Raw genomic sequence first — 26,641 nt, 5'->3', positions numbered from 1 at the left:
GGGAGATACGAAGACAAATAAGAAAAAGATTATACCCTCAAGGCCCCTGTAGCCCCACAGGAGAGCTAAGGCACACGTGAGGAACTCTGATGCAGGACAGAGAATGGCATGTTTATCAGACAGGTATCACAAGGGGGATGTGACTTTAAGAGGAGAGGAGTTATTTCTTAGGTTCCAATAAAACTTCATTTATAAAAACAGGTGCTGGGGCGCCTGGGTGGCGCAGTCGGTTAAGCGTCCGACTTCAGCCAGGTCACGATCTTGCGGTCCGTGAGTTCGAGCCCCGCGTCGGGCTCTGGGCTGATGGCTCAGAGCCTGGAGCCTGTTTCCGATTCTGTGTCTCCCTCTCTCTCTGCCCCTCACCCGTTCATGCTCTGTCTCTCTCTGTCCGAAAAATAAATAAACGTTGAAAAAAAAAAAAAAAAAAAACAGGTGCTATGTTGCCAACCGTCGAATAAGATGAACAGCAAAGTGACATTTTGGCTTAAATGAAAAGAAATGGGACGGAGCCTCGCGAATGACCGTACCATACTCAGGGAAATGATGGAGAAGTACTGTCCGCGGATGTGTGAGATTCCTCAGGAGCTTAGAGCGTTTGATTTCTCTGTTTTAACTGTGCCTACATTTCATCCAGTAGGGAACAAATCAAAAGCAGGAACATTGTGTCATCTTTTGAAACAGATTCTTTGAAAGCCTACTTTCTGCATTTTGTCCCTTTGCAAACATTTACAGATGATGTGTAACTGCGCCTTCTGAAATAATTGCACCACTTAAAAATCATAATTAGAGCTAACATGTAATGAATCCTTATTTTGTGTCAGGCTTTGAACATTGATTTTTCTATATAATGTATTCTTGTAATTAATTTTTTTTTTTTTCTGAAATGAAACCTGGACATGTTTGGGGGCGTTTGGGTGACTCAGTTGGTTAAGCGTCTGACTTCGGCTCAGGTCATGATCTCACAGTTGGTGAGTTCGAGCCCGTGTCAGGTTCAGTGCTGACAGCTCAGAGCCTGGAGCCTGCTTTAGATTCTGTGTCTCTGTTTCCTTCTGCCTCTCGCCTGCTCTCTCTCTCTCTCTCAATCTCCCAAAAATAAACAGACATTAAAAAACTAAAACAAACCTGAACATGTTTGGAAAATTAAGAAGCACAGTAGGGCTTAGAATAAAAAGTTATGATGCCCTGAATACCCTTTCAACTCTATCCCTATACCCCAAGAGAAACCTCATTTAACCCACTTGTGCTTTTTTTCCTGCATAAAAATACCAGCATTGATGTCCTGTGATTATGAATTTTAGACGTTAACCACTGCCCTCCAGCTGTGACAGATGGGTTTTAGCTCCTCATAGGACCCCCCCACCCTGTTCCTCAAGAGACCATAATCATTTCTCAAACGTGGACACTGTATCTCCTTCCATGAGCCTCAAAACGTAGAATGTGTGTTATTGCTTCCTCCTTCGTTCTAATAAGGAGATTTAATGTACGTTCGTTTGTTTATTTTAAATATAATTTATTGTCAAACTGGTTTCCATACAACACCCAGTGCTCATCCCAACAGGTGGCCTCCTCATTGCCCATCACCCACTTTCCCCTCCCTCCCACCTCCCATCAACCCTCAGTTTATTCTCAGTTTTTAAGAGTCTCTTATGGTTTGGCTCTCTCCCTCTTTTTATTTCTTTCCCCTCCATCATGGTCTTCTGTTAAGTTTCTCAAGTTCCACATATGAGTGAAAACATATGGTATCTGTCTTTCTTGACTTATTTCACTTAGCATAATACCCTCCAGTTCTATCCAAGTTGTTGCAAATGGCAGGATTTCATGCTTGCTCATTGCCAAGTAGTATTCCATGGTATATATAAACCACATCTTCTTTATCCATTCATCAGTTGATGGACATTTAGGCTCTTTCCATAATTTGGCTATTGTTGAAAGTGCTGCTATAAACATTGGGGTCCAAGTGCCCCTATGCATCAGCACTTCTGCCTGTATCCCTTGGGTAAATTCCTAGCAGTGCTATTGCTGGGTCATAGGGTAGATCTATTTTTAATTTTTTGCGGAACCTCCACACTATTTTCCAGACCGGCTGCACCAGTTTGCATTCCCACCAACAGTGCAACAGGGTTCCTGTTTCTCTACATCCTCGCCAGCATCTATAGTCTCCTGAGTTGTTCATTTTAGCCACTCTGACCGGTATGAGGTGGTATCTCAGTGTAGTTTTGATTTCTATTTCCCCGATGATGAATAATGTTGAGCATCTTTTCATGTCTGTTGGCCATCTGGATGTCTTCTTTGGAAAAGTGTCTATTCGTGTCTTCTGCCCATTTCTTCACTGGGTTATTTGTTTTTTGGGTGTGGAGTTTGGTGAGTTCTTTATATAGATTTTAGATACTAGCCCTTTATCTGATATGTCACTTGCAAATATCTTTTCCCATTCCGTTGGTTGCCTTTTAGTTTTGTTGATTGTTTCCTTCGCAGTGCAGAAGCTTTTTATCTTGATGAGGTCCCAATAGTTCATTTTTGCTTTTAATTCTCCTTTGGAGACATGTCGAGTAAAAAATTGCTATGGCTGAGATCAAAGAGGTTGTTGCCCACTTTCTCCTCTAGAGTTTTGATGGCTTCCTGTCTAACATTCAAGTCCTTTATCCATTTGAGTTTATTTTTGTGAATGGTGTAAGAAAGTGGTCTAGTTTCATTCTTCTGCATATTGCTGTCCAGTTCTCCCAGCACCATTTGTTAAAGAGACTGTCTTTGGGGCGCCTGGGTGGCTTAATCGGTTAAGTGGCCGACTTCGGCCCAGGTCATGATCTCACGGCCTGTGAGTTCGAGCCCCGCGTCGGGCTCTGTGCTGACAGCTCGGAGCCTGGAGCCTGTTTCAGATTCTGTGTCTCCCTCCCTCTGACCCTCCCCCGTTCATGCTCTGTCTCTCTCTGTCTCAAAAATAAATAAACGTTAAAAAAAAAATTTTTTTTAAAAAAGAGACTGTCTTTTTTCCATTGGATATTCTTTCCTGCTTTGTCAAAGATTAGTTGGCCATATATTTGTGGGTCCAATTCTGGAATCTCTATTCCATTGGTCTGTGTCTGCTTTTGTGCCAATACCATACTGTCTTGATGATTACAGGTTTGCAGTAGAGGCTAAAGTCCAGGATTGTGATGCCCCCCACTTTGTTTTTCTTCTTCAGTATTACTTTGGCTATTCGGGGGTCTTTTGTAGTTCCATACAAATTTTGAGATTGTTTGTTCTAGCTTTGAGAAGAATGCTGGTGCAATTTTGACTGGTATTGCACTGAATCTGTAGATTGCTTTGGGTAGTATTGACATTTTAACAATGTTTATTTATTTTTGAGAGAGAGATAGAGCACAAGTAGGGGAGGGGCAGAGCGAGAGGGAGACACAGAATCGGAAGCAGGCTCCAGGCTCTGAGCTGTCAGCACAGAGCCTGACACGGGGCTCGAACTCACCAACTGTGAGATCATGACCTGAGCCGAAGTTGGAAGCTTAACCGACCGAGCCACCAGGCGCCCCAAGAGATTTAAATAATTAAGAAAATGTTACTTCTCTGTTTTCTGGAAAGGTTTTAGCTGTGCTGCCAGGCTTCTGAGATACAGAGCGTTCATGTCTGCAAGAAAGGACAGTCAGAGGCCTCCCGTCTGCCATCAGCGTCACCCGGGGGGGGTGGGGATGGGGTCAGTGGGGCTTTGAGAATTTTGTCATTTTACCTGATGTGCATATTCTTAGATTTGGGACCTGTTTTCCACTTGGGTTTTTTTTTTTTTTTTGTATGTTTGTTAGTTTTGCGTGTGTTTGCAATGACTATATATTACTTCTTAATAATGTTTTATTAAGTAATTTTAAAATGTCTCAATATAAAAAGATTCTCCTACCTTGCCTTTCAGAGGAAGGCAAAATGACACAGGAAAAGGGAATAAAGTATTAGAAATGAGAGAAAACATTTGCACATAAGGGTAAAGTGGGGGCGCCTGGGTGGTTCAGTCACCCAGAGCATCTAACTCTTGATCTCAGAGTCATGAGTTCAAGCCCCACACTGGGCATGCAGCCTACTTAAAAAAAAGCGGGGGTGGGGGGGGGATAAAATGTGCTTGTTCACCAGTGAAAAAGCAGATTATTTTAGACCCATTAAAATAATCATAAATGTGGGGCGCCTGGGTGGCGCAGTCGGTTAAGCGTCCGACTTCAGCCAGGTCACGATCTCGCGGTCCGTGGGTTCGGGCCCCGCGTCAGGCTCTGGGCTGATGGCTCGGAGCCTGGAGCCTGTTTCCGATTCTGTGCCTCCCTCTCTCTCTGCCCCTCCCCCATTCATGCTCTGTCTCTCTCTGTCCCAAAAATAAATAAACGTTGAAAAAAAAAATTTAAAATAATCATAAATGAAAGGCTAACCCACTTCGAGGATGTCTAAGTGTGCCAGGGAGTCACAAAATAGGCCAGCCGAAAGCACAGGAGGACAGAAAGGGGAAAAGGGCAAAATTAAATTGAAGCGGCAATTTTTGTTAATAGAATAAAAATGGAAACTAAAGTGAACGCTTGAGTTAGGGATTAATATGTGGACACAGTGTTCTCCTACTTAATTCTGTAACGTTGTCTCACCTCGGGCTCAGAATCCGCACGTTTATTAGATTCAGGATATCAGCACTTTATTGTTTTGCTTCTTTAGGGAATCAGCTCATGAGACTAAAAATGTACCATGACAACCGTGTCACTTAGATCCTCTGACAGTGTAATGAGACCTCCCTTTAGCAGATTTCTTTCCTTCTGGAAAATTCTACTTCACGAAAAATATTTTAGCAGCATCCCATGCTCAAAGTATTTAAGAGGTTCAATGCTTAAATGTGCAGAGAGCCCCCCTGGGGAGGGACAAAGCCTTTAGAAATCAAATGTTTACCTTTCCACCCACCACTGTTCTAAATTCGGATTCCTACAGAACGTTCCCACTCAGCTAGTCCTGCTGAACCAAAGGCCCTCCAGCCATGGCCCACAGCACCTGCTGCATGGGCCGCCCTCCCCCCGCCAGGTAGAGTGGGAAGGGTGGGCACACCCCAAATTGCTTCCTTCCACAAGGGCGCAAGCTACACAGGAATGCTCTGTGTGTGATCAGAAGGGGGCCTTGCCTTTTGACTGGGGGCCCTCGCAACCCCCAGACCTAACCTTGATGGGGCTTCCTGCTCCACACAGCTGGCTGGCTCTGGGGCATAGTGGGGAGAGCACAGGCCTTGCAAGCATGCTGCTTGGATCGGACCCCGCCCAGCCCTCTTCCATGACTCTGGGCAAACCGCACCTCTGTTCCCCCATCTGTAAGACAGAGTTGATAGCAATACCTATCTCGTAATGGTAAGGATTCGGTAAAGCTCGTGAACTGTTCCAATCGAACCAGCTATGATCCTTACTACCACTGGCACTCCATGAAAGTGAAAGCACGTTGCTAGAGGCCAGGAGACAGGAACGGGGGTTCAGGTTGCAAGCTGGGCTCAGAAGAGGTCAGGTGGCTGGAGGGAGAATGCCAAGAACATGCTAGGGACATGTGGGGGCGGGGGGGGGGGGGAACAGGCCAGTGGAGCAGAGAGGTGACACTCGTCTTAACGTGCTCCCTGAAAAAAGGAGTAATTTCAAGTCCCACACATGATTTGGAAAACCAGGTCTTTGTGGATCTGAATAACTGTCCTGCTTTTTGGCCCCACAGCACTGAATGAAGAAGTCAGCCACTTCGAGAAGCGAAAGCTATTTATTTTGGTATCCACGGTGATGACCTGGGCACGCTCCAAACTCCTGGACCCCGTAAGTAGAGCACTAGCTTTTCCTTTCTGCGACATCCCACCCTTGAGACCCCCTGATGTGTGTGTGGAGAGAACTTTCTCTAGGGCACTGTGTCTTCTTACACACTCCTGAAGCCCATCCCGGAATAAGCGTTCAACAGAAATCACGGACCCCAAGCACGCTGAATTCTAGGGGGCCTCGTTGTGCTATGTGCCCCTGAGAAAGGAAAAGGAAACTCTACAAATGACACTCAACCATAACCATGCTTACGTATCACTTACACTTCTTATTTGAAGAAGCTCTTTCAGATTTAGACCTGTGTTTCTGCCCCATACCTTCTTGCGCATAGACAGAAAGGAGAATATAAGCAACATGCCGTTGTGATAACAACACCCAACTTGTTCATATTCGGAGTCCAGACGTCTGACTCACGCCTACCTTCTTTGTCCGCACGGTAACTCAGTATGAACCCTGCCTCGCGGCATTTATTTCCTTTTCTGTGAAGCCCATAGTTCTTACTTTGCAAGAAAATGTGAAACGACAGCCATCCTCCCAGGGGCTGCTTGTTTTCTTTACCGATATCAGGTTTACATTCGCGGCTCTGCCCCAGTGCCTTTGTGCCATGAACTGCCTTTTAGTTTCAGCGCCGAATCACGACGTGATCTTTTTTAAAGAGACATTTAGGAAGGCAATTAAATGATCGCATGCGGTACCTAATTCCATCTGGAAGGATGCTAGTATGAACAGCTGTGCTCAAGGTCACCCTCAGGCACCAGCAAGGACAGAGTCAATGCCCCTGGCTGAGAACGGCTGTAATCAGCCGTTGATCCCGAGGCGCATTCTAACGTCAGGGATGTCAGGATGTCAGGGGGAAATGCACACGTTAGAATCAGTGGGATACATTACCTATAACAAGGAGATATTTAGGGATTTATCACACATCGCCTCAAACGCCATTTGTTTAACTGTCTCTCCCTTGGTGAAGCAGGACATGCTTGACGTAGGGCCCTGAGGGTTTCAGTCCTTTTCTGAAAAGTAAAGTTCACTCACCCACTCCATTTGGTTGCCCCCACCTCAAGGGCCAAGCCAGTCGTTGGACCCTGTCGTGGTTCTTTCCCTCAGCATGTCCAGCGAAGTGTCTGCTGCAACACAATTATTGGTCACTCGACTGGCTGCAGGCCTGGTTGACCGTGCTCAATGAGTGAGAAACCGCTCGCACTGACTTAAGCAAAACGGGAATGTATTGACTCATAGCTGGTAAGTCCAATGGTGGACTTCAGGCACAGCTGGAACTGGAGGCTTAAACACAATGTCTTCAGACCTCGCTATGCTCTTTCTCTCTTCCGTGGCTTCTTTGGTCCCGAGTAGGCTTTGCTCTCACGTAAGCTCCCCTCCTGTTGGGCCCCAGCAGCTCCCAGGCTTACGTCCCCTGGAGCTTCAATTCTCTTTTCCACTTCCGTTTTGTCTCATCCCAGGTCTTGAGCCTCAACCTGAGCCGGTCACAGTGGCCAGGGGAACACAGAACTCGGGGTGGGCAGGCCTGGGGTTCTATACTTGCTTCTAGAGGCGGGGGTGACTGGCCCCCAAACTACAGGGGCTGAGAGTGGAGAAGAGATGGGTCCTCCAAAGAAAATAGGGGGAAATGGCTGCTGTGTTAGTTCCTATGCCCTGTGGCACGTCCCCATCCTCCCATTATGGCTCTAACTTATATGTCCGTAAACAGCTCATGATGGACTGACGTGAGGCTTATTAAGGTATAAGGTACATAGAGTACCCATCACCCTCTTCCTCGCGCAGCTCTGTGAGTTTTGACAAATGCATATGGTTGTGTAACCACCACAGCAACCAAGATAGAGGACATCTCCATCACCCCCTGAAATTGTCTACCTTGCACCATACAAAAGCTCAGTTCCAGATGGATCACAGAATTCAAAGTGAAGACCAAAACTTTCATTTTTTGAGAAATATTAATAGAATCTATACAGGGAGTCTCTTAAACAGGACCTAGTAATGCGAAATATGAAAATAAAATGAATAAATTCAATTGCAATGAAGTGAATGAGGCATTTATGGATGAAACGATGCTATGTGTGAGATTTCCTTCGAAATCATCCAGTGGATGAAGAGGTAGATGGGGGTAGAGAGGAAACCAGTTTCGCTATGTAGGAATCTGAATCGAATCAAACGTAAACATCACACAGACCCCAATGGAAGGGTGTTCTATTCAATAACTGGCCTATATTCTTTAAAGATGGCAATGAGAGAGAGAATTGAAACACTGTTCCAAATAAAGACGATTGAGGCATGGTGGCTCAGGGCCAAACGTGATCCTGGATTGGCGTCTGTACCAGAGGAAAAGCGCTATACAGAACATTACTGGGACAGTTGACAAAGTTGGGGCATGGACTGCAGATTGGATAGAATTATCCTATCAGTATGAAATTTCCTGAATTTTGTCACCGTACTCCGGTTTCATAGGAGAATGTTCTTAGGAGATACACACTGAAAAGTAAAGAGAAAAGGGGTGCGGTGTATGCAATCTGCTCTCAAATGGTTCAGAAAAAAATAAATAATTTTAATAATTAAAAGCAAAATCTTCACCCAGCCTAGCAAATCCCTCCACAAGGCAGGAGAGAAAAGAAATAGCTTTATTACGGAACAAGCATTAAAATGGAATGTCACGGGGCGCCTGGGTGGCGCAGTCGGTTAAGCGTCCGACTTCAGCCAGGTCACGATCTCGCGGTCCGTGAGTTCGAGCCCCGTGTCGGGCTCTGGGCTGATGGCTCGGAGCCTGGAGCCTGTTTCCGATTCTGTGTCTCCCTCTCTCTCTGCCCCTCCCCCGTTCATGCTCTGTCTCTCTCTGTCCCAAAAATAAATAAAAAACGTTGGAAAAAAAAATTAAAAAAAATAAAATGGAATGTCACGCTTGGCGTAGGTGATCCGCTAAGAGGTTGCAGACGTAGAAGGAAATCTCACCTTTTTCTAGAGTCAACCAGATACAATCCATTGCATACATGTTTCCTGGTCAACAACAATTAGCTCTTGAGTGAGAGGCCTTGACATCACCATCTGTCACAAGTAGTTTGTCCCAGAGTCACCTCGTAATTTGGGTGGCCATCTGTGTTAGCTAATTGGCTTTATCCAGAGGAAAAACAAACCTTTCGTAGCTTTATGACAGGAGGTAGTTTCGGAGCTTAGAGCAAGGCTTCCAGCAAAGTGAGGCTCCTACCTGCCCACCAAAACTGGAAGACAGGGGTCCTCTCTCCGCTGATGTTTACATTACAATTTTTTAAAATTTATCTATTTTGAGAGAGACAGAGACAGCATGAGTTGGGGAGGGGCAGAGAGAGAGGGAGGCAGAGAATCCCAAGCAGGCTCTGCGTTGTCAGTGTGGAGCCCGACTCAGCTCGACCCCATGACCTGAGGCAAAGTTAAGAGTCAGATGCGCTTAACCCACTGAGCCACCCAGGCACCCCGGGGAAAGTTTATCTCTTATTCATATAGAACATATGACAAGTGTCCCAGATGAATGAGTACGTGTCCTCCCAACTCTGATTCGAGACCCAGACTCCTTCCATTGGATGGCTTGACCATCTCCCAGAATGGCCTCCAGAGCCATGATGCAAATCTATATCAAGCCAGGGAGCCCCCCCGGGGAGAAGTCACAAAAGATCATGCTTGGAGGAACCTTTGCAAGCCAGGCCTGAAGACATGTGCGTCCTTTCTCTAAATCCCTTGGGCTAAAACCCAGTCACATGGCCACACCCAACCGCAAGAGAGGCTGGGAGGTGTAATCTCACTTTGTGCCCAGGAAAATCAAGGTGGTCCGGTCTTTGGCACAGAGAGAAGTCTGCCAGGAGACCCCTGGGAAGGGCTCATCTCTGATAAAGAGAGCCTTCAAGGAAGATGCAACCTTCTTCCCTCTGGGAATATTACTGACTGTGGATATGACACTTGGGACTGCTGTTGCCAGTGTTGCTTATAAGCCTGAAGAGGAGGGCCACACAGCGAGTAAGGTAGAGCTCAGAGGGCATCAGAGGAGCAGAGAGGCCCATCACGGGGCACCTGGAGCCACCGGGGTTTTGAATGTTATTTATCGGAGGTCATGAATCCCATCAGTGTTGGGGCCATTTTGAATTTGACTTTCTGTTACTTGTAGCCAAAAGCAACCAAACGGACATAAAACTGTATAAGGAACATTTTTAATACAAAAGAAGTGTAAATATAGTAGAATATTTTCATTTGTATTTATTTTGACAAGTAGGAAAATCTTAATGTTTCTGGGGCTTTCTTCTTTATTTTATTTTATTTTATTTTATTTTATTTTATTTTAGTTTAGTTTAGTTTAGTTTAGTTTAGTTTAGTTTAGTTATTTATTTTGAGAGAGCAAGAGAGTGGGAGAGGAGCAGAGGGAGGGAAAGACAGAAACCCCAAGCAGGCTTTGCACTGTCAGCATGGAGCCCGATGCGGGGCTCGATCTCACAAACCTGAGCCGAAATCAAGAGTCCAATGGTCAACCAGCTGAGCCACCCAGGTGCCCCAGTATCTGTTTTAAAAGTATAGCTATGTGTTTGCTTTTTTTTTTTTTATGTGTGAGTTAAGAGGGGTGAACTTTACTCAACCAAATAATCCAGAGGAAGAAACTGGTGCATTCTGATAGTCACACGGAATAACCAGCTGGGAAAAGGAGTCCAGCAGGTGGGTAGTCCACACACGCAGTGAAACACAACGACCAACTAAAGAGTGGGTCCAACGCCATATTCCAAGACAACAGATTTCACCCAATATCCTAAACAAAAAGGGGGAGATCACTCTGCAGAGTCAGCTTTTCACCTCCTGGAAGGACGAAGCCTCTAAACAAGCTTATTGATTGCAGTGAGATGCCCAGGAGACAGGCTACGTTTCCAGAAATGCTACCAGACATCGATATGTATCAATTATAGGATAATGGATATAATGCCGACCCAGAGTCGACTCGTCATTGATTGGAAAAGCAGAGATGCAAATAGTTGCAAGGATCTAAAACCTATATGAAAGATACAGGTTATCTATCTATCTATATATAAAATATATATATATATATATATATATATATATAAAAATATATTTTACTGGTGTATTTGTAACACGTGACATTTAAGGACTAGAAGGAACACAGTCAGGTGATAGTAGCAAAGGTTCATAATGTGAAAGCCAGGTCTCTGTCCCAACCAGGAATCGGGAGGACAACTCAGAAGCTGAAGCCCAGGTTGTTGACATTCATGGGCGACCGTGCAGCTGGCCAGGGAGGGGGTGATCTTGCTTGTCCGTCAGTCCCAGTCTCAGAATGTTAAGGACAAGTTTGACTGGCCATCAAAACCTGAGCACCAGGGATGTGACCGTCTCTGCAGTAGCCGTGAGGACTGAAGGAAAGACAAATTCTACTAGAAGAGGGATGCTGGGCACCCAGTCACAGGGAGCAGGAGGGTCCATGAGGCAGGGTCCTATCATGACAGCCTGGGGCCGTAGGGATGCCGGGACTCCATTCATCCCAGAGGGAAAGCTGATAGTGAGTAGGATGGCCAGATTTAACAAATACAAGTACAGGATGCCCGGTTAAATTCTAATTTCGTGTAAATGGTGAGTAATGTTTAGCTTAAGTCTATCCCGTGAGATATTTAAGACATATTTACACTAAAAATTATTTGGTGGTTTATCTGAAATTCAAATTTAGCTGGGTGCCCTGTAGTTCTTCTAGCTACCCTTTATGTGAGCCACTGGACATGCTTTAGAGGTCAGCTTATCCCGTAACATGTACTCATTGAGTGCCTACCATGGACCCAGAATTGTTCCCCTTGAACACTAACTCTCCCCCCGTTTTACTCCCCATGCCAAAACCCCCAATCCACCTGCCCTAGCCTCACTCCCTTCCCCCCACCCAACAACCCATCGTACATCCTGTCAACTCATCACCCAAAATGTGCCATAATCATCTTGCTTTCTTTGTATCCATGGCGATGTCCTAGACCAAGCCTCAGCCGTTACCACCTTCCATTGTGAAAGCATCCCGGGAACTGGTGCCTCCGTCACCTCCTTCCAATGCAATCTTCAAGGGACAGCCTAAGTGATCTTAAAATATAATTCAGATCATGACTTAGTGCTGCTTAAAATGCTCAAAACCCTTCAATGCTTCCTTATGCTCTTAGTATAAATCTAAACTCCTCCACATGGCCCACAAGCCCTGGTAAACTGCCTCACCCTCCACCAGTTCCCAGCTTGGTCCCCCATCATTTGGGCCCTTCCTCCCGTTTCTCCAACCTGCCAACAATCGGGGTCCTCAACCCTGTGTTTCTTCTGTTTCTCTGATTCATTCCTTGTAAACTCAGGGCTCCAATGTTTTGGGTTGATTATGTAACTTGGACCACTGTGAAGTGGTTGAAAGTCTCCTATTGAACAATGTGTTTTAAAAATCCCCCTCCAGGAGTGCCTGGGTGGGTGAGTCCATTAAGCTTCCGACTTCAGCTCAGGTCACGATCTCACGGTTCGTGAGTTCAAGCCCCGTGTCGGGCTCTGTGCTAACAGCGTGGAGCCTGCTTGGGATTCTCTCTCTCTCCCCTTCTCTCTGCCCCTCCTCCACTCTCCCTATCTCAAAAGTAGATAAAATAAGCATTTGAAAAAATAAAAAAATAAAATCCTCATCCAACTACTAGGACCTCTAAATCTGGATGGATTTAGAGAAGCCACTCTGTACCATGGGTCTCAGTCTCCTCCTTTGAGTCTCTGTAAGTTTCCATTTTGTGGTTCTGGAAGAATCCTTCTATGCGGACTGGGCAGGAGGGTGAGCTGTGGGAGGACTGGACACAATGTGCAGCCCAGCGGACTGCCAAGAAATATTTTTCATCCCTGATTCGCAATGCAAATTGATATTTCACCTTATCTGATGAAGCCTGACATAGAAATTTGCACATGGAATGTTCTTATGAGGTTGATTTGAGGGGAAAGGGCAGTGTGGAAGAGAAAGAAAAACCCATGATTTAGATTAAAACATGAAACTATGTAAGTTGCAAGAACTATTAAGAAATGGGTTATTGAGGGGCGCCTGGGTGGCTCAGTTGGTTAAGCATCTGACTTCGGCTCAGGTCATGATCTTGTGGTTCGTAAGTTCAAGCCCTGTGTCGGGCTCTGTGCAGACAGCTCGGAGCCTGGAACCTACTTCTGGTTCTGTGTCTCTCTCTCTGCCCCTTCCCTGCTTGCACTCTCTTTCTCTCTCTCTCTCAAAAATAAATAAGCATTAAAAAAATAATTTAAAAAAATCAAAGAAATGGGTTACTGAAGGTCTTGATGGAATCCCAGAGACAACCTGACGCTGTCTCTACAAAATAAAAGAAAGACATTTGAATTTTTATTTTGTTTCAATTAAGTATAAATGATAACATTTGGCCAGCTAAAGCATTTTCAAGGAAGTCAAATCACTGTAAAAATAAGCAGTAACTTTTCAGATGCTTTATCTGAGCTCTTTGGAACATAGCCGAGCCAGCATCTGGGGCTTAGATGTTTTATGTAGCTCTTAAGTTTCACCCATCCAATCTGGATTTTTTTCTTTCACAGGATGATTCTGAGATCCCGTTTACTGAGGAGGATTATCGAAGAAGAAAGCAACATCCTAATTTTCTGGACCACATCAATGCCGAAAAAATGGTTCTCAAATTTGGAAAAAATGTAGGTCTGGAGTAGTAAGGCATTTAGGGTAAGAGAAGTCCTTTCTGAGGCAGCGCTCAACGCACGTGGCCGGGACTGTTCTCCGTGCCTTACGGACGTCATCTCAGCTCGTTAAACGCCTCTTTCCTTGTCCTCACACCCACAGGTCTCTGAGCTTCAGGCTCATCCCAAGATGAGCCTTACTTCTGGTTCTGGCTTTGGTCCAGTCCACTAAGTTGAGAGCCTTGTGTTAGGCCCCAGCAGAGCTCAAGCCCTTATCCACTAAGGTGTGGGTCCAAAGAGTCCCTTAGCCCAGAAGAGGCAAATAACTCAGAGTTGGAGTGGGGAAGAGGGGAGCCACATTTCCCCTTTTTCCAGAATCTATCTCATTTGTTTCTTATAACCGAAAAGTGCCCATTAACCTTCCCTTACAAATAAGGCGGAGAGGACATCCGGCAGTTAAATAAGTGGCTCAAGTTCACACAACTGGGATTTGCTGAGCACCGTTCTGCGCGCACAATTCTTGGCCTTGTCTGATCCACTCCTTACAACAACGGTCTTGAATCTGTACATCATTATCCCCATTTCCCGGATGCGGGCACTTCAGGAAAGAGGCATCAAGTGGTACAGCTGTGGTTCAGAACTAGATCCATCAGACTGTGGGGTTTCTTTAATTTTTCTTGATTTCAAAGCTCAGTCTTGCAGTAGAGTTGATCTTGACACAGGCCTGGCCACCAGTTATTAAGATCGACCCATAGCTGAGAAACTCTTGTAAATAATAACACTTGTTAGCCTTCTGTTGCAGCAAAATTTATCATTTGGATACTATACAACTATACTATACTATACTATACTATATACTATATATATATAATATATATATATACTATATATATATACTATATATATATATATACTATATATATATATACTATATATATATATATACTATATATATATATATACTATACTATATATATATATATATATACTATATATATATATATATATACTATACTATATATATACTATACTATATACTATACTATACATACTATAAAACTATTATATTTCCTATCTTTTGTCAAAATAGATGGTAGGAGTGCCTTGGTGATGAATAAGTTTACTACACCTAAGAATTATCAAGGGTTTGCTTACTATGTGCCAGGCACTGTGCTAAATGTTTTACTTCTGGTAATCCTCATGGGTTTACTTCTGGTACATCCTATATAATCCTCAAAATTCTGTGAACCAGGTGCTGGTAACTTCATCCTCCTTTAACTTAGGTAGAATTTATATAGAACCCCCAAACTTCTAAAGGTTCCATCCACTATGTTTTTCCCAGGAGCAGAACACCCACAGTAGGGATATGTAACAATGGTTCCAAGGTGACACCTAGTGGGCTCAGAGGATATTACAACGGGAACTTTGTCCCCACCTTCTGTCCTATTAAAACCAAAAAAAAATAAATAAATAAATAAAATAATTTTTTTTTATTCTGGCAATGCAAACACCACAAGTATAAAATATTTGAAGAAAATAATATAGGAGTCAAAGTTCTAGCCCCTTTTCTGCCATTAATTTATGACCTTAGCTAAGTCATTAACACTTTGGAGTTAAAATAAATGAATAAAGGCACTGGACTAGACAGGTCTAAATTTCTTCCACTTCCAAATCTTGTGAGTATATTATTTTATTGAGCTTTGAGCTTTGCCCCAGGTAGATAATCCATGATTTCTTTTTTTTATATTAAAAAAAATTTTTAATGTTTATTTTTGAGAGAGAGAGAGACAGACAGAGAGTGAGTGGAGGAGGAACAGAGAGAGAGGGAAACACAGAATCCAAAACAGGCTCCAGGCTCTGAGCTGTCAGCACATGACCTGAGCCGAAGTCTGACGCTTAACCGACTGAGCCTCCCAGGTGCCCCAAGAATCCATGATTTCTTGATTATTTATGCCAAATTATGTAGAAGAAAACACACATAAACATAATTGATGTGACTAAAAGTGTAAAATGGAGAAATACTATCATTTTAATATCTGTTTTCTTATAGAAACATTAAATTTATTTCATGCTCTAAATAAAACAATCAAAACTTTATTGAAAAAATTTATTCTAGGGGCGCCCAGGTGGCTCAGCTGAGCACCCAGCTCTTGATTTCACCTCAGGTCATGATCTCACGGTTTGCAGAATCAAGCCCCGAGTCAGGCTCCGTGCTAGGTGGCAACTGCTTGGGATTCATTCTCTCCCTCTGCCCCTCCCCCACCACCTTGCTCTCTCTTGCTCTCTAAAAATAATTTTTTATTTTTATATAAAATATATTTTTATATAAAAATATATTTTAATATATTTATATTTAAAATATATTTATATTTTATATAAAACATATTATATATGTGTATATATATTATATATATATATATAGTATTCCCAGCTTTCTTAATTAGTCTTTACTTAACAATTAATAAAATCAGGTTGATCTGGCCAACTTGGTCATCTCAATGACACTATTTAAAAAAAAATTTTTTTTTTTAATTTTAGAGAGAGAAAGAGTGCATGAGCAGGGGAGGGGGAAAAGAGAGAGAGAGAGAGAGAGAGAGAGAATCTTAAGTAGGCTCCCTGTTCATCTCGGAGTCCGATGTGAGTCCCTGTTCCATGACCCCGGGATCATGACCTGAGCCAAAATCATGAGTCAGACGCTCAACTGACTGAGCCACCCAGGCGCCTCTCAATGACTCTATTTTAAACCTAGTGCTTTGCATTGGGTCGATTGAACCTTAGAAGTAAACTTTAACCCATTCATTTAACACATGTCCTTTTAGATCCTACTGTGTACCAGGCACCGTGGCTAAGAGCTGGCCTCCCGGCCGTGAACAAGCAGTTGAGGTCTTGGCGCTCCTGAGGCTGGTTGTCCAATGCTCTTCTGCTGACCACACCTGCAGCCATCACATTCATATTTATGTACCACCTAAATATATGTAGTAATATATGTAGTCCCCCTGAAGGCGGACTTATTTAGTTTTCTGAGACAAAGGGGGAGCCCTGATAATTATACAAGTTGCTTAAATAGTTGTGATTTGCCTAACACTAAACATGGCTTGAACTGGGTGCCTCCATCTTTAAATGAGTCACACTGATTATTTAGAATATTTTAGGGGCACCTGGGTGGTTCAGTCGGTTCAGCGTCAGACTTCGGCTCAGGTCACGATCTCATGGTTTGTGAATTTGAGCCCCGCATCGGGCTCTGTGCTGACAGCTCAGAGCCTGGAGCCTGCTTTGGATTCTGTGTCTCCCTCTCTCTCGCTCTCTCTCTCTGCCCCTCCCTGCTCATGCTTGTTTCTCTCTCAAAAATAAATACACATTAAAAACTTTTAAAAATATTTTAAAATATTGTTAAAAATGCAAGTATATTGACTTTAATTAGTATTTTAAATTAACCAGAATTGCCTGTCTATCTTGCAAATTACTTCAATCATTAAGTCGTCCCTGAATACCACTTAATTGCGGGGTATTGTGTACATAGTCCCTGAAAAAATGGTCACCTGTCAGATCTCGATGGCAATTTATGAAATTTATTGTAATAATTTGTGTACCACACTGACTTTTGATGCTTGTATTCTCTGGCGAACCCAAGTTGCCTATGATAATTTTTTAATAAAAAATATTTCCAGGGCTGCTTGACTGGCTCAGTCAGTAGAGCATGAATAACTCTTGACCTCAGGGTTGTGAGATCAAGCCCTACATTGGATGTAGAGCTCACTTAAAAAAAAAAAAAGTTTCTGGATTTGCTTTGATAATGCCATATTGGAGATTTTTGCACTTAGATTCAAGATGATAAGTGAAAATGGCTTATAGTCTGCCTTTGTCATACTGTCTCTTTACTGTTTTAGTTTCCTGGTTTTACTATTCCCATACAAATTGAAAACAAAATTTACTGTTTTCTTGTAATTTATATGAAATTGGGCATATCTCTTGAATATTTGGTACAATTTGCCTATAAAACGATCTTGGACTGGGGGAAGGCAGTCGTGGGTTTTGGGGGCAAGAAACTAGCCCTTTAGGCTAAGTTTTCAAATTAACTGGCAAAAGTTGCCCATAAGTCTCTCCTAAGATGTTTTTTAAATTTCTATTTGTAGTTTAGTCTCCCTTTTCAGGACGAATATTGTGAGGGGGCATCACTGCTTTCCCACTCTTTTGGTGCCCATGAGGAAGAGCCTGGGTATCCTCTCCAAAGGCTGTCTTCATGCCTGCACCTGTTACCCCGCGGCTTGAAGCTCAATCGGGTTACGTGATTGGTGGCTGTGTCAGGGGCGTGGTCACGTCATGTCGACCCCACCTCCCTCTCGTTGCTCTGGGTTACAGCTGTAACGTAGCTGCATTCAGCATTGCTGAATTCAATGTTGCTGTGCCTGCATTCAGCGTTCAGCGTCTTCATGCCCTAAGTGTTGCAGGGGCAGCCCCCCAGGGGAGAACCAACCCATAGTTTTCTGGTGCTGCCTGTGCCTGGTTGGGAAAATTTGTCTTATTCTGGAGTCCAGGATTAGGAAGCCCCTCATCCCTGCTCAGCTAAGTAATGTCCTCTAGCCTAAACCACACCAGTAATAACGTTGTGACTTGGAGATCCATCTGCCTTTTTACAAAGTTTTAATCTCTTTAATCTTAAAAAAAAAATTGTGTTTAATTTTTATTTTTGAGAGAGAGAGAGAGAGAGCAAGCAGGGGAGGTGCAGAGAGACAGGTGGGGCAGAGCATTCAAAGTGGGCTTGGTGCTGACAGCAGAGAGCCTGATACAGGGCTCGAACTCACAAACCCACGAACCACGAGATCATGACCTGAGCAGAGTCAGACACTTAACCAACTGAGCCACCCAGGCACCCCAAATATTTTTAAATGTTTATTTTTATTTATTTATTTTGAGAGAGAGAGAGAGTGAATTAGGGAGGGGTAGAGAGAGAGGGGGAGAGAATCCCAAGCAGGCTCTGAGCTATCAGTGTAGAGCCCAACAGGGGGCTCGATTCCATGAATGGGGAGTTCATGACCTGAGCTGAAATCAAGAGTTGGACGCCTAATCAACTGAGCCATCCATGTGTCCGTAAATCTTTTTTAAATCTTCAGAACTCCAAAAGGAAAAAGTGTCTGTTTCAGCAACTCAAACTCCAATGTTGCTGTTTATTTGTCTTACCCTTCTTTTCTTCATCAATCTGAATCAATTTTTTTTACATTTTAATGTTTATTTATTTTTGAGAGAGAGAGACAGAGCATGAGCAGAGGAGGGGCAGAGAGAGAGGGAGACACAGAATTGGAAGCAGGCTCCAGGCTCCAGGCTCCAAGCTGTCAGCACAGAGCCTGATGCAGGGCTCGAACTCACAAGCTGCGAGATCATGACCTGAGTGGAAGTCGGACACTTAACCAACTGAGCCACCCAGGCACCCCTGAATCAATTTTTCAATTTTATTATTCTTATCAAAGAGGTAGTTTTTGCTGTGTTCTGCTATTTCTTTGTTTTTTAATAAATCAATTTCTCTGTCTTTATTATTCTTCTTTCTAATTTGCGTTTATGCTGTTTTGTTTTAGAAGCTAAGTTTATTAATATTCAGTCTTTGTTTTTCTAATATAACCACTTAATGCCACAAATTTGCTACCAAGTATAATTTTAACAGCTTTCAAGTTTTGAAGTGCCATAAATGGTATTTGTATTATTATTAATTTCTACAAATTTTCTATAGTCTATTAGAACTTGGGAAGCTGTGCTGTGAATTATTGAGAAATGGTTTCTTAAATTTCCAGATATCTAGAAAAGGTGTTATCTTTTTGTTGTTCATTTCTAACTTAATTGCTTTTTGGTCAGAGAATGTGGTCTGGGGTGGTCAGAGAATGTGGTCAGAGAATTTGGTCATGAGATTCTTTGCTACATAGTACATGGCCTGTGTTGTTTTTATTTTAATTTCCACATGGACTTGAAAAACCTGTGTATTTCAAACTGTGTGGAGTTTCTATATATGTCTACTTAGGTCAAGTTTCTTAACGGTGTTTTGCATATCTTACTAGTTTGGGGTCTCCTGAGTTTATCGATTACTGACAGGGATATACTATGGAGTACATTTATCCATATCTCCTTGATATCATGTTAGATTTTTGGCGTGCTCATTTCAAGGCACAGTCTTGTAACCCCTTCACAGTGTTTGACATTGCCAGAATGAAACTATAAAATCTGTTTATTTTTTCTTAATAATTGAGAGCAGGACAATATCTCCAGCCAAGTCCACAGCTTTCCAGACCATTCTCAGGTATTAATGGAGTCTCTTCTAGTTCTTACAAAGGCTCAGACAAGTTTAATACTAAAGCCATCAGTCTACCATTTAATTTTAAACTTCTCTCCTGCTAGCTCAGCCTGACTCAGGCTCTGATGAATGCAGTGGGGAGGGAGGCTAGGATGTGGTCAACTCTCTTCCTCCACCTTAAATCAGCAACCTTGACTCCTCTCTGTTCCTTACTCTACACCTGCCTGTTCTTTATCATCATCTCTGTTGTCACCACCCTCATCATTGTGTCCGTTTCCTTTGTTTCCCATGTCTTTATTTTTTCATCAGTACAAACATATTTATTCCACAATCTCTGCTCATTTCTACTCTTTCTTTTTTTTAATGCTTATTTATTTTTGAGAGTGAGAGAGAGACACAGAGCATGAGCAGGAGAGGAGCAGAGAAAGGAAGACACAGAATCCGAAGCAGGCTCCAGGCTCCGAGCTGTCGGCACAGAGCCCGACGTGGGGCTCAAACTCAGGAACCGTGAGATCACGACCTGAGCTGAAGTCGGACGTGTAACCGACTGAGCCATCCAGGCGCCCCTCTGCTAATTTATTTTCTGAAGGCAGTGCAAGTCTGATTTCATTTGTGGTGGATTGTTTGTTCCCTCATAAGTTTTGTAATTTTGGTTTGTGAGCTCATTTTCAGTAAGGTCTTTTTCTACAAAGTCACTATTTTTTTTTTTAATTTTTTTTTTCAACGTTTATTTATTTTTGGGACAGAGAGAGACAGAGCATGAACGGGGGAGGGGCAGAGAGAGAGGGAGACACAGAGTCGGAAACAGGCTCCAGGCTCTGAGCCATCAGCCCAGAGCCTGACGCGGGGCTCGAACTCACGGACCGTGAGATCGTGACCTGCCTGAAGTCGGACGCTTAACCGACTGCGCCACCCAGGCGCCCCCAAAGTCACTATTAATAAACATATTTTCTGGCGATTTATGGAACTCCAATTATAAAAATAATCCTGTAATTTGACATGGATTTTTTTTTTTTAAATAGCATCTCTTTAAATTGTCGACGTTGGTTATTTAATAGCTCATCGACCCTAAAAACCTCATGTAGATGAGTTCTCAGGGGAAAGGGAGCTAATGCGAAGTCTGTGCTCACCAAAAGTGCTGCTATAAAAGTCTCAAGGATGTTCATGAGTTGGGTGCCTTCAGGATTCATCATGGTCAGTGGGAAATGGGAATTCACCATGTGAACATGCCTTACAGTTTGTTATTGGCTTCACGGTCAATGCTGTGCCCTCAAACCAGCACACCTCTGCTACCATAAGTCACCACTCTTGCCCCAGCGTTGTCCCTTTACTGGGGCTTTAAGGGACAAGGGAGGTCCCTGGGTGGGGGTAGCATGGGCTTTGTATCTGCCTCTCTGAAGTGCTCTAAAGAGTCTCACTGCCTAAAATGCTTTTTATGTTACTTTTTGACTCTGGAATATCTGGATTAAGCAGGGAATTTAAATGTGAAAGACAAACCTTTGAAAAGTACAAGGCCAAGGTTAAAATTCTCCAGGGAGCGTTTTTCCTTCCAAAGCCTTGGCTAGGTTGGACATGATTCTTTCTCTCCGTCTTCTGTCGCAGGGAGGACTTCCTTCTAAGGTCACCCTTTTGTTGTGAATGCACCCTTCATACTGTGGCCCAACTCTCTGCTCTCCCCACTCTTGTTTTCACTTCTGGTTTGTTTTTTTTTTTAAGTTTTTATTTATTTATTTTGAGAGAGAGAGAGAGAGAGCGAGCACGTGCACACATGAGCAGGGGAGGCAGAGAGGGAGAGAGAGAATCCCAAGCAGGCTCCGCCCTGTCAGCTCAGAGCCCAATGAGGGGCTTGAACCCACAAACTGTGAGACCACGACCTGAGCTGACATCAAGAGTCGGACACTCAACCCACTGAGTCACTTCTGTTTTTGGTTCCTAGCGGGCAGCTCTTATTTCCTTGAGAATTCTGCCTTGCTGGCAGGATATGAGTGGCATCTTATTTGGCATTTTTTGGTATTCGCGCTAGGAGGCTTTAGATTTTTTAATCCACCACCTGGAGCAGAAGAGACTCATTTTCCGAACAGAGTTTCTGGACCCAGTTCCAACGTGTGCGCACGCACACCCTGGGAGGGGTTTTCCACGAGGCAAAGACAGTCTCGGCACCAGCTGGGTGTCCTACATTTCAACTCAATTCTGACACTATCTTCCTAGAGGTGACGTCAGTTCCCGCTAGGGCTCAGCCCTGCAAGCCTGCCCCTTGCCTCTTCAGACACCAGTTGTGTTGTGGGGTCGTCGAGCGCAACGGTCAAGAAAGAATTCTTGAGACGGTGTATGTAACAACTTAGTAAGTTCATTTAAGTAGCATGGGGACAGGATCCGTGGGCAGAAAGGGCTGCACTTTTTCTGTACGAAGCTGGTGGTTATATGCTGAGTGCTCAAGGGGGTAGGGACGCGCAAGAAGTATGAGATCAGAAATGCTGCTTTGAATTTCTACTGGTGAAACTACTTTCACGAGATTTCTCTGGTGCGTATCATTCAGTTCAATATTAACTGTCAGTGAAATACACGGGGAGTCATGAGACCCTAGAAGAATGTAGCAACCCGTATGTATTTGATCCTTATCAAAACTATGCAGGCTATAGGTCAGCCTTCTGAGCTAAAGGTGAACATTTTTCTGCTTCTACCCTCTTCAGTTGCAAGCCCAAGTTGTCACCTGTGCTTCTGACCAACCCATATGGGTCGGAGGTTCCAATGACCCCACTCACCTCCCCCACCTTAGGTTTGAATAGTTTGCTAGAGTGGCTCACAGAATTCAGAGAAACATTTTACATACTAGATTACCAGTTTGCTATAATAAAAGAATATAACTCAGGGGCACCTGGGTGGCTCAGTTGGTTAAATGCCCAACTCTGGATTTCGGCTCAGGTCACCATCCTACGGTTCATGAATTCGAGCCCCATGTTGGACTCTGTGCTGACAACGCAGAGCTTGCTTGAGATTCTCTCTCTCCCTCTCTCTCTGCCCCTCCCCTGTTCACTCTCTTGCCCTCACTCGCTCTCTCTTTCTTTCTCAAAAATAAATAAATACACTTTTAAGAATATAACTCCAGGGGCGCCCGGGTGGCGCAGTCGGTTAAGCGTCCGACTTCAGCCAGGTCACGATCTCGCGGTCCGTGAGTTCGAGCCCCGCGTCGGGCTCTGGGCTGATGGCTCGGAGCCTGGAGCCTGTTTCCGATTCTGTGTCTCCCTCTCTCTCTGCCCCTCCCCCGTTCATGCTCTGTCTCTCTCTGTCCCAAAAATAAATAAATCTTGAAAAAAAAAAAAAAAAAAAAGAATATAACTCCAGAAGAGCCAGATGGAAGAGATCCACAGGGCAAGGGATAGGGAAAGTCATGGAGTTTCCTTACTCTTCCCGAGTCTGCACACATTTCACCAATCTAGAAGCTATCCAAGCCTCCTTTTGGGCTTTTATGGAGACTTCATCATGGTGGCCATTGGTGACTGAACTCCTCTCCACCCCTCACCCCTCCCTGGAGGTGGTACAGGAGTTGGAAGTTCTGACCTTCTGGTCACAAGCTTGGCGCTTCAGGCAATCAACCCACATCTCCAGATTGGGTCCAAAAGTCACCTGATTGACATAACAAAAGACACCTTGATCACTCTATTGCTTAGGACATTCCTGTAGTTGTAGGAACTCAGTGCCAGATATGGAGATGAAAACCGAATATATGTATCTTGTTATGAATCACAATATCACATGTTGTAGTGTGGCCCGTTCCTAGAAACTCCGTATGTGTGTCCGCCTCCCCTACTGGGTAAGTAAAGATCGTCATGGAAGGACCCATTTTTATATCTCCCTTCTTCTGTAGGTGCCAGTATAGTGCATGGAGGTGTTAAGGTGTCACACATAATCGTCTCTGGCTTTTAGTTAAAAGTCCCAGGGGCGCCTGGGTGGCTCAGTCGGTTAAGCGTCCGACTTCGGCTCAGGTCATGATCTCGCGGTCCACGAGTTTGAGCCCCGCGTCGGGCTCTGGGCCGATGGCTCAGAGCCTGGAGCCTGCTTCCGATTCTGTGTCTCCCTCTCTCTCTGCCCCTCCCCCGTTCATGCTCTGTCTCTCTCTGTCTCAAAAATAAATAAACGTTAAAAAAAAAAAATTAAAAAAAAAAAAAGTCCCAGAGCACCTGGGTGGCTCAGTCGGTTAAGCATCTGATTCTTGTTTTGGCTCAGGTCATGATCTCCTAGTTCGTGAGGCTCTGTGCTGACAGTGTGGAGCCTGCTTGGGATTCTCTATCTCTGTCTCTATCTCTGTCTCTGTCTCTGTCTCTCTCTGTCTTTGCTCCTCCCCTGCTCACGCTCGATCTCTCTCTTTCTCAAAATAAATAAATAAACTTAAAAAAATGTACCACATCAATTTTAATAGTGGTCAGAAGCATTCATATAGTACTCATTCTAACCACGAAAATAATCTGGTTTGGTATGATTAATAATATTACATTTAGCTTTTCTCCTGTACTTTATCTAATAGGTCAAAAAATTCGCGACTTACGTGGTTGCTGCTGGACTTCAGTATGGAGTGGAAGGAGGCATCTTACATTATTTTTTCAAGGTATGAGTTTTCAATGACTGAAGTTTTTTTTTTAAAGCATTTTACCGTAAGGTTATACAATTTGAAGATTTTTTCTTTTTCTATTTTCCTTTCCTGTTACTAACAACTCGTATTTACCACACTCTTGGCATAATAAGGGAACAAGATGGATCTCCTTTCATTCATGAGACAAACGTCGATGCCTCCCATGGGCCGGAAACCATTGTAGATTCGGGGAATCCGATGCCGTAATAAAATCCCTGCGTTTGTGGGGCTTGGATTCCAGTGGGGAAGAGGAGGAGAGTAGTAGACAAGGGCCAAATTAGCCAGTACACGTTGAGTATTTCAGCTGTTGAAAAACAAAATGGAAAGCAACAACGCAGAGAAAGGCAGAAAGAGAGCCGGCGGTAGGGCTAGGAGGTTGTATCTTGGATATGATGGTCGGGGAAAGCCTTTCTCATGAGGGGACATGTGAGCAGGAAGTGAAAAGGGAGGCGGCTCCTTCGCTTTCTGGGGGAAAGGCAGCGGGAACTGTAAGCACGAAGACCGGAGGCAGCAATGTGTGGGCTGTGTTAAGGGACAGCAAGAAGCTGCGTGGGGCCGAAGTGTGGGACAATGGTAGGTGATGATGTCCATTTGTAGTCTCTCCTTATCGGTTCTCAGCTACCCCTCACCCACCTGACCACTGAATGTTGGCTTTCTCAGGTTCCTGCCCCAGACCCTCTGGTCTTCTCTGTCTACACTCTTTCCCTGGGTGGGTCTGTCCATTCCCGTGACTGGGGCCAATGACTCTCAAACATAAGTTTCTCCAGCAGGGCTCTCTCCCTAGTCCTAGCTCTGTACATCTGGCTGCCTATTTATTCGACACCTCACTTTGGATGGTTCACAAACCCAAACTCCACCTACGGTCACCCCCAAACCTGCCGTTCCTCTAGGACCTCATCTCCGAAAATGGGACCTTCTTCCACCCAGCCGCACCAACCACACCCAACCCCTCCCTCCTCCTCATCCATCACGAAACCCCCCAGTACTGTAGAGCCAACCTCCCCAGTATCTCCCTTCTCTCCAACCGCGCTCCCCCAGTCCTCCACCCACGGGCTGGGGAGGGCAGACATCTCTTGTCTGCACAACTGTCCTGACCTCCACCTTCCCGTTTCAACTCTTAATCCCCATCATTCTTTCTAGTGGCGACAAAAGCAAATCTGATGTCAATTCTTCGGTGGTTTACTGCTTCAAATTCAACGGTCTACTGCTTAAAGTTCTTCAGTGGTTTTGCAGAGTCCAAAATATCTTACAAGATCCAGTGGTTTGCTGTGGCCCCCACGCCTACCTCTTTGACTGTTTAAAAGTCACTTAAGGGGCTCCTGGGTGGCTCAGTCGGTTAAGTGTCTGACTCTCAATTTCAGCTCAGGTCATGATCTCGGGGTCGTGAGATTAAGGCCCACATTGGGCTCTGCAATGACAGCTTGGAGCCTGCTTTGGATTCTGTCTCTCCCTCTCTCTGTCCTTCCCCTGCTCTTTTGCTCATGTGCTCTCTCTCTTTCAAAATAAATAGACTTTGAAAAAATAAAAGCAATTTAAAATAATCTAGTACCTGACAGCTGAACAATACCCAGACTGTCTGTTTACTGAAATACCTAATGCAGGGAAAAGACAAGGACTTGGACCCTGAAGACCAGAGTTCAAATCCAGGCTCCCTAACTCATCAGAAATGTAGCCTCCTGCAGAATACTTTATCAACTAAGCATTTCATCTTAGTTGATGATACTAATACTGATACTGATACTGATACTAATTATCCCTGGCCCTGTGGGAGGAATTTTAGACTTGAATTCACATTTTTTGGTAAGAGTGGAAGGTGTCACGCATATGAAAACGTTTCCTTTCTGTATAGACGCCACGCAGATGACTCCTGAAGAGAGCCAGGAAAGAGATTTCTTGTGAAGTATTTCAGCCCTGAGGTTACACTATTTCTCTTAATAGGACTCGATCAGCAACTAAATCCCATCAGAACTGGTTTTCAGGGGCGCCTGGGTGGCTCAGTCTGTTGAGCGTCCAGCTTCAGCTCAGGTTATGATCACACAGCTTGTGACTTCAAGACCCCATCAGGCTCCATGCTGACAGCTCAGAGCCTGGAGCCTGCTGCTTCGGATTCTGTGTCTCCCTGTCTCTCTGCCCCTCCCCTGCTCTCTCACTCTCTCTCTCTCTCTCTCTCTCTCTCTCTCAAAAATAAATAAACATTAAAACAATTTTTTTTAATAAAAAAAAGAAAGAACTGATTTTCAAAACATCCCCTTAGGCGATGACTTCATCAGATAAGTGGGTCTTTCGGAT

At 44.1% G+C, this 26,641-nt stretch overlaps 1 protein-coding gene across 1 annotated transcript in view; it reads left to right on the top strand.

The window, feature by feature from the left end:
- Positions 1 to 26,641, top strand: part of AK7 (adenylate kinase 7) — a gene marked incomplete at its 5' end in the record, with an annotated part of 70,062 nt that overhangs the window by 11,547 nt on the left and 31,874 nt on the right. Inside the window, 3 exons of the mRNA XM_086708515.1 lie at positions 5,695 to 5,789; positions 13,356 to 13,466; positions 24,248 to 24,328. Coding sequence (XP_086564641.1) covers positions 5,695 to 5,789; positions 13,356 to 13,466; positions 24,248 to 24,328 — 287 coding nt within the window. The remainder of the gene's footprint in view (positions 1 to 5,694; positions 5,790 to 13,355; positions 13,467 to 24,247; positions 24,329 to 26,641) is intronic.

The sequence above is a fragment of the Puma concolor genome, chromosome B3, assembly GCF_028749965.1.
Source record: "Puma concolor isolate L17-30 chromosome B3, mPumCon1.1.hap2, whole genome shotgun sequence".
NCBI classification, from domain to species: Eukaryota; Metazoa; Chordata; class Mammalia; order Carnivora; family Felidae; genus Puma; species Puma concolor.
This window is presented reverse-complemented; position numbering and strand designations above follow the sequence as displayed.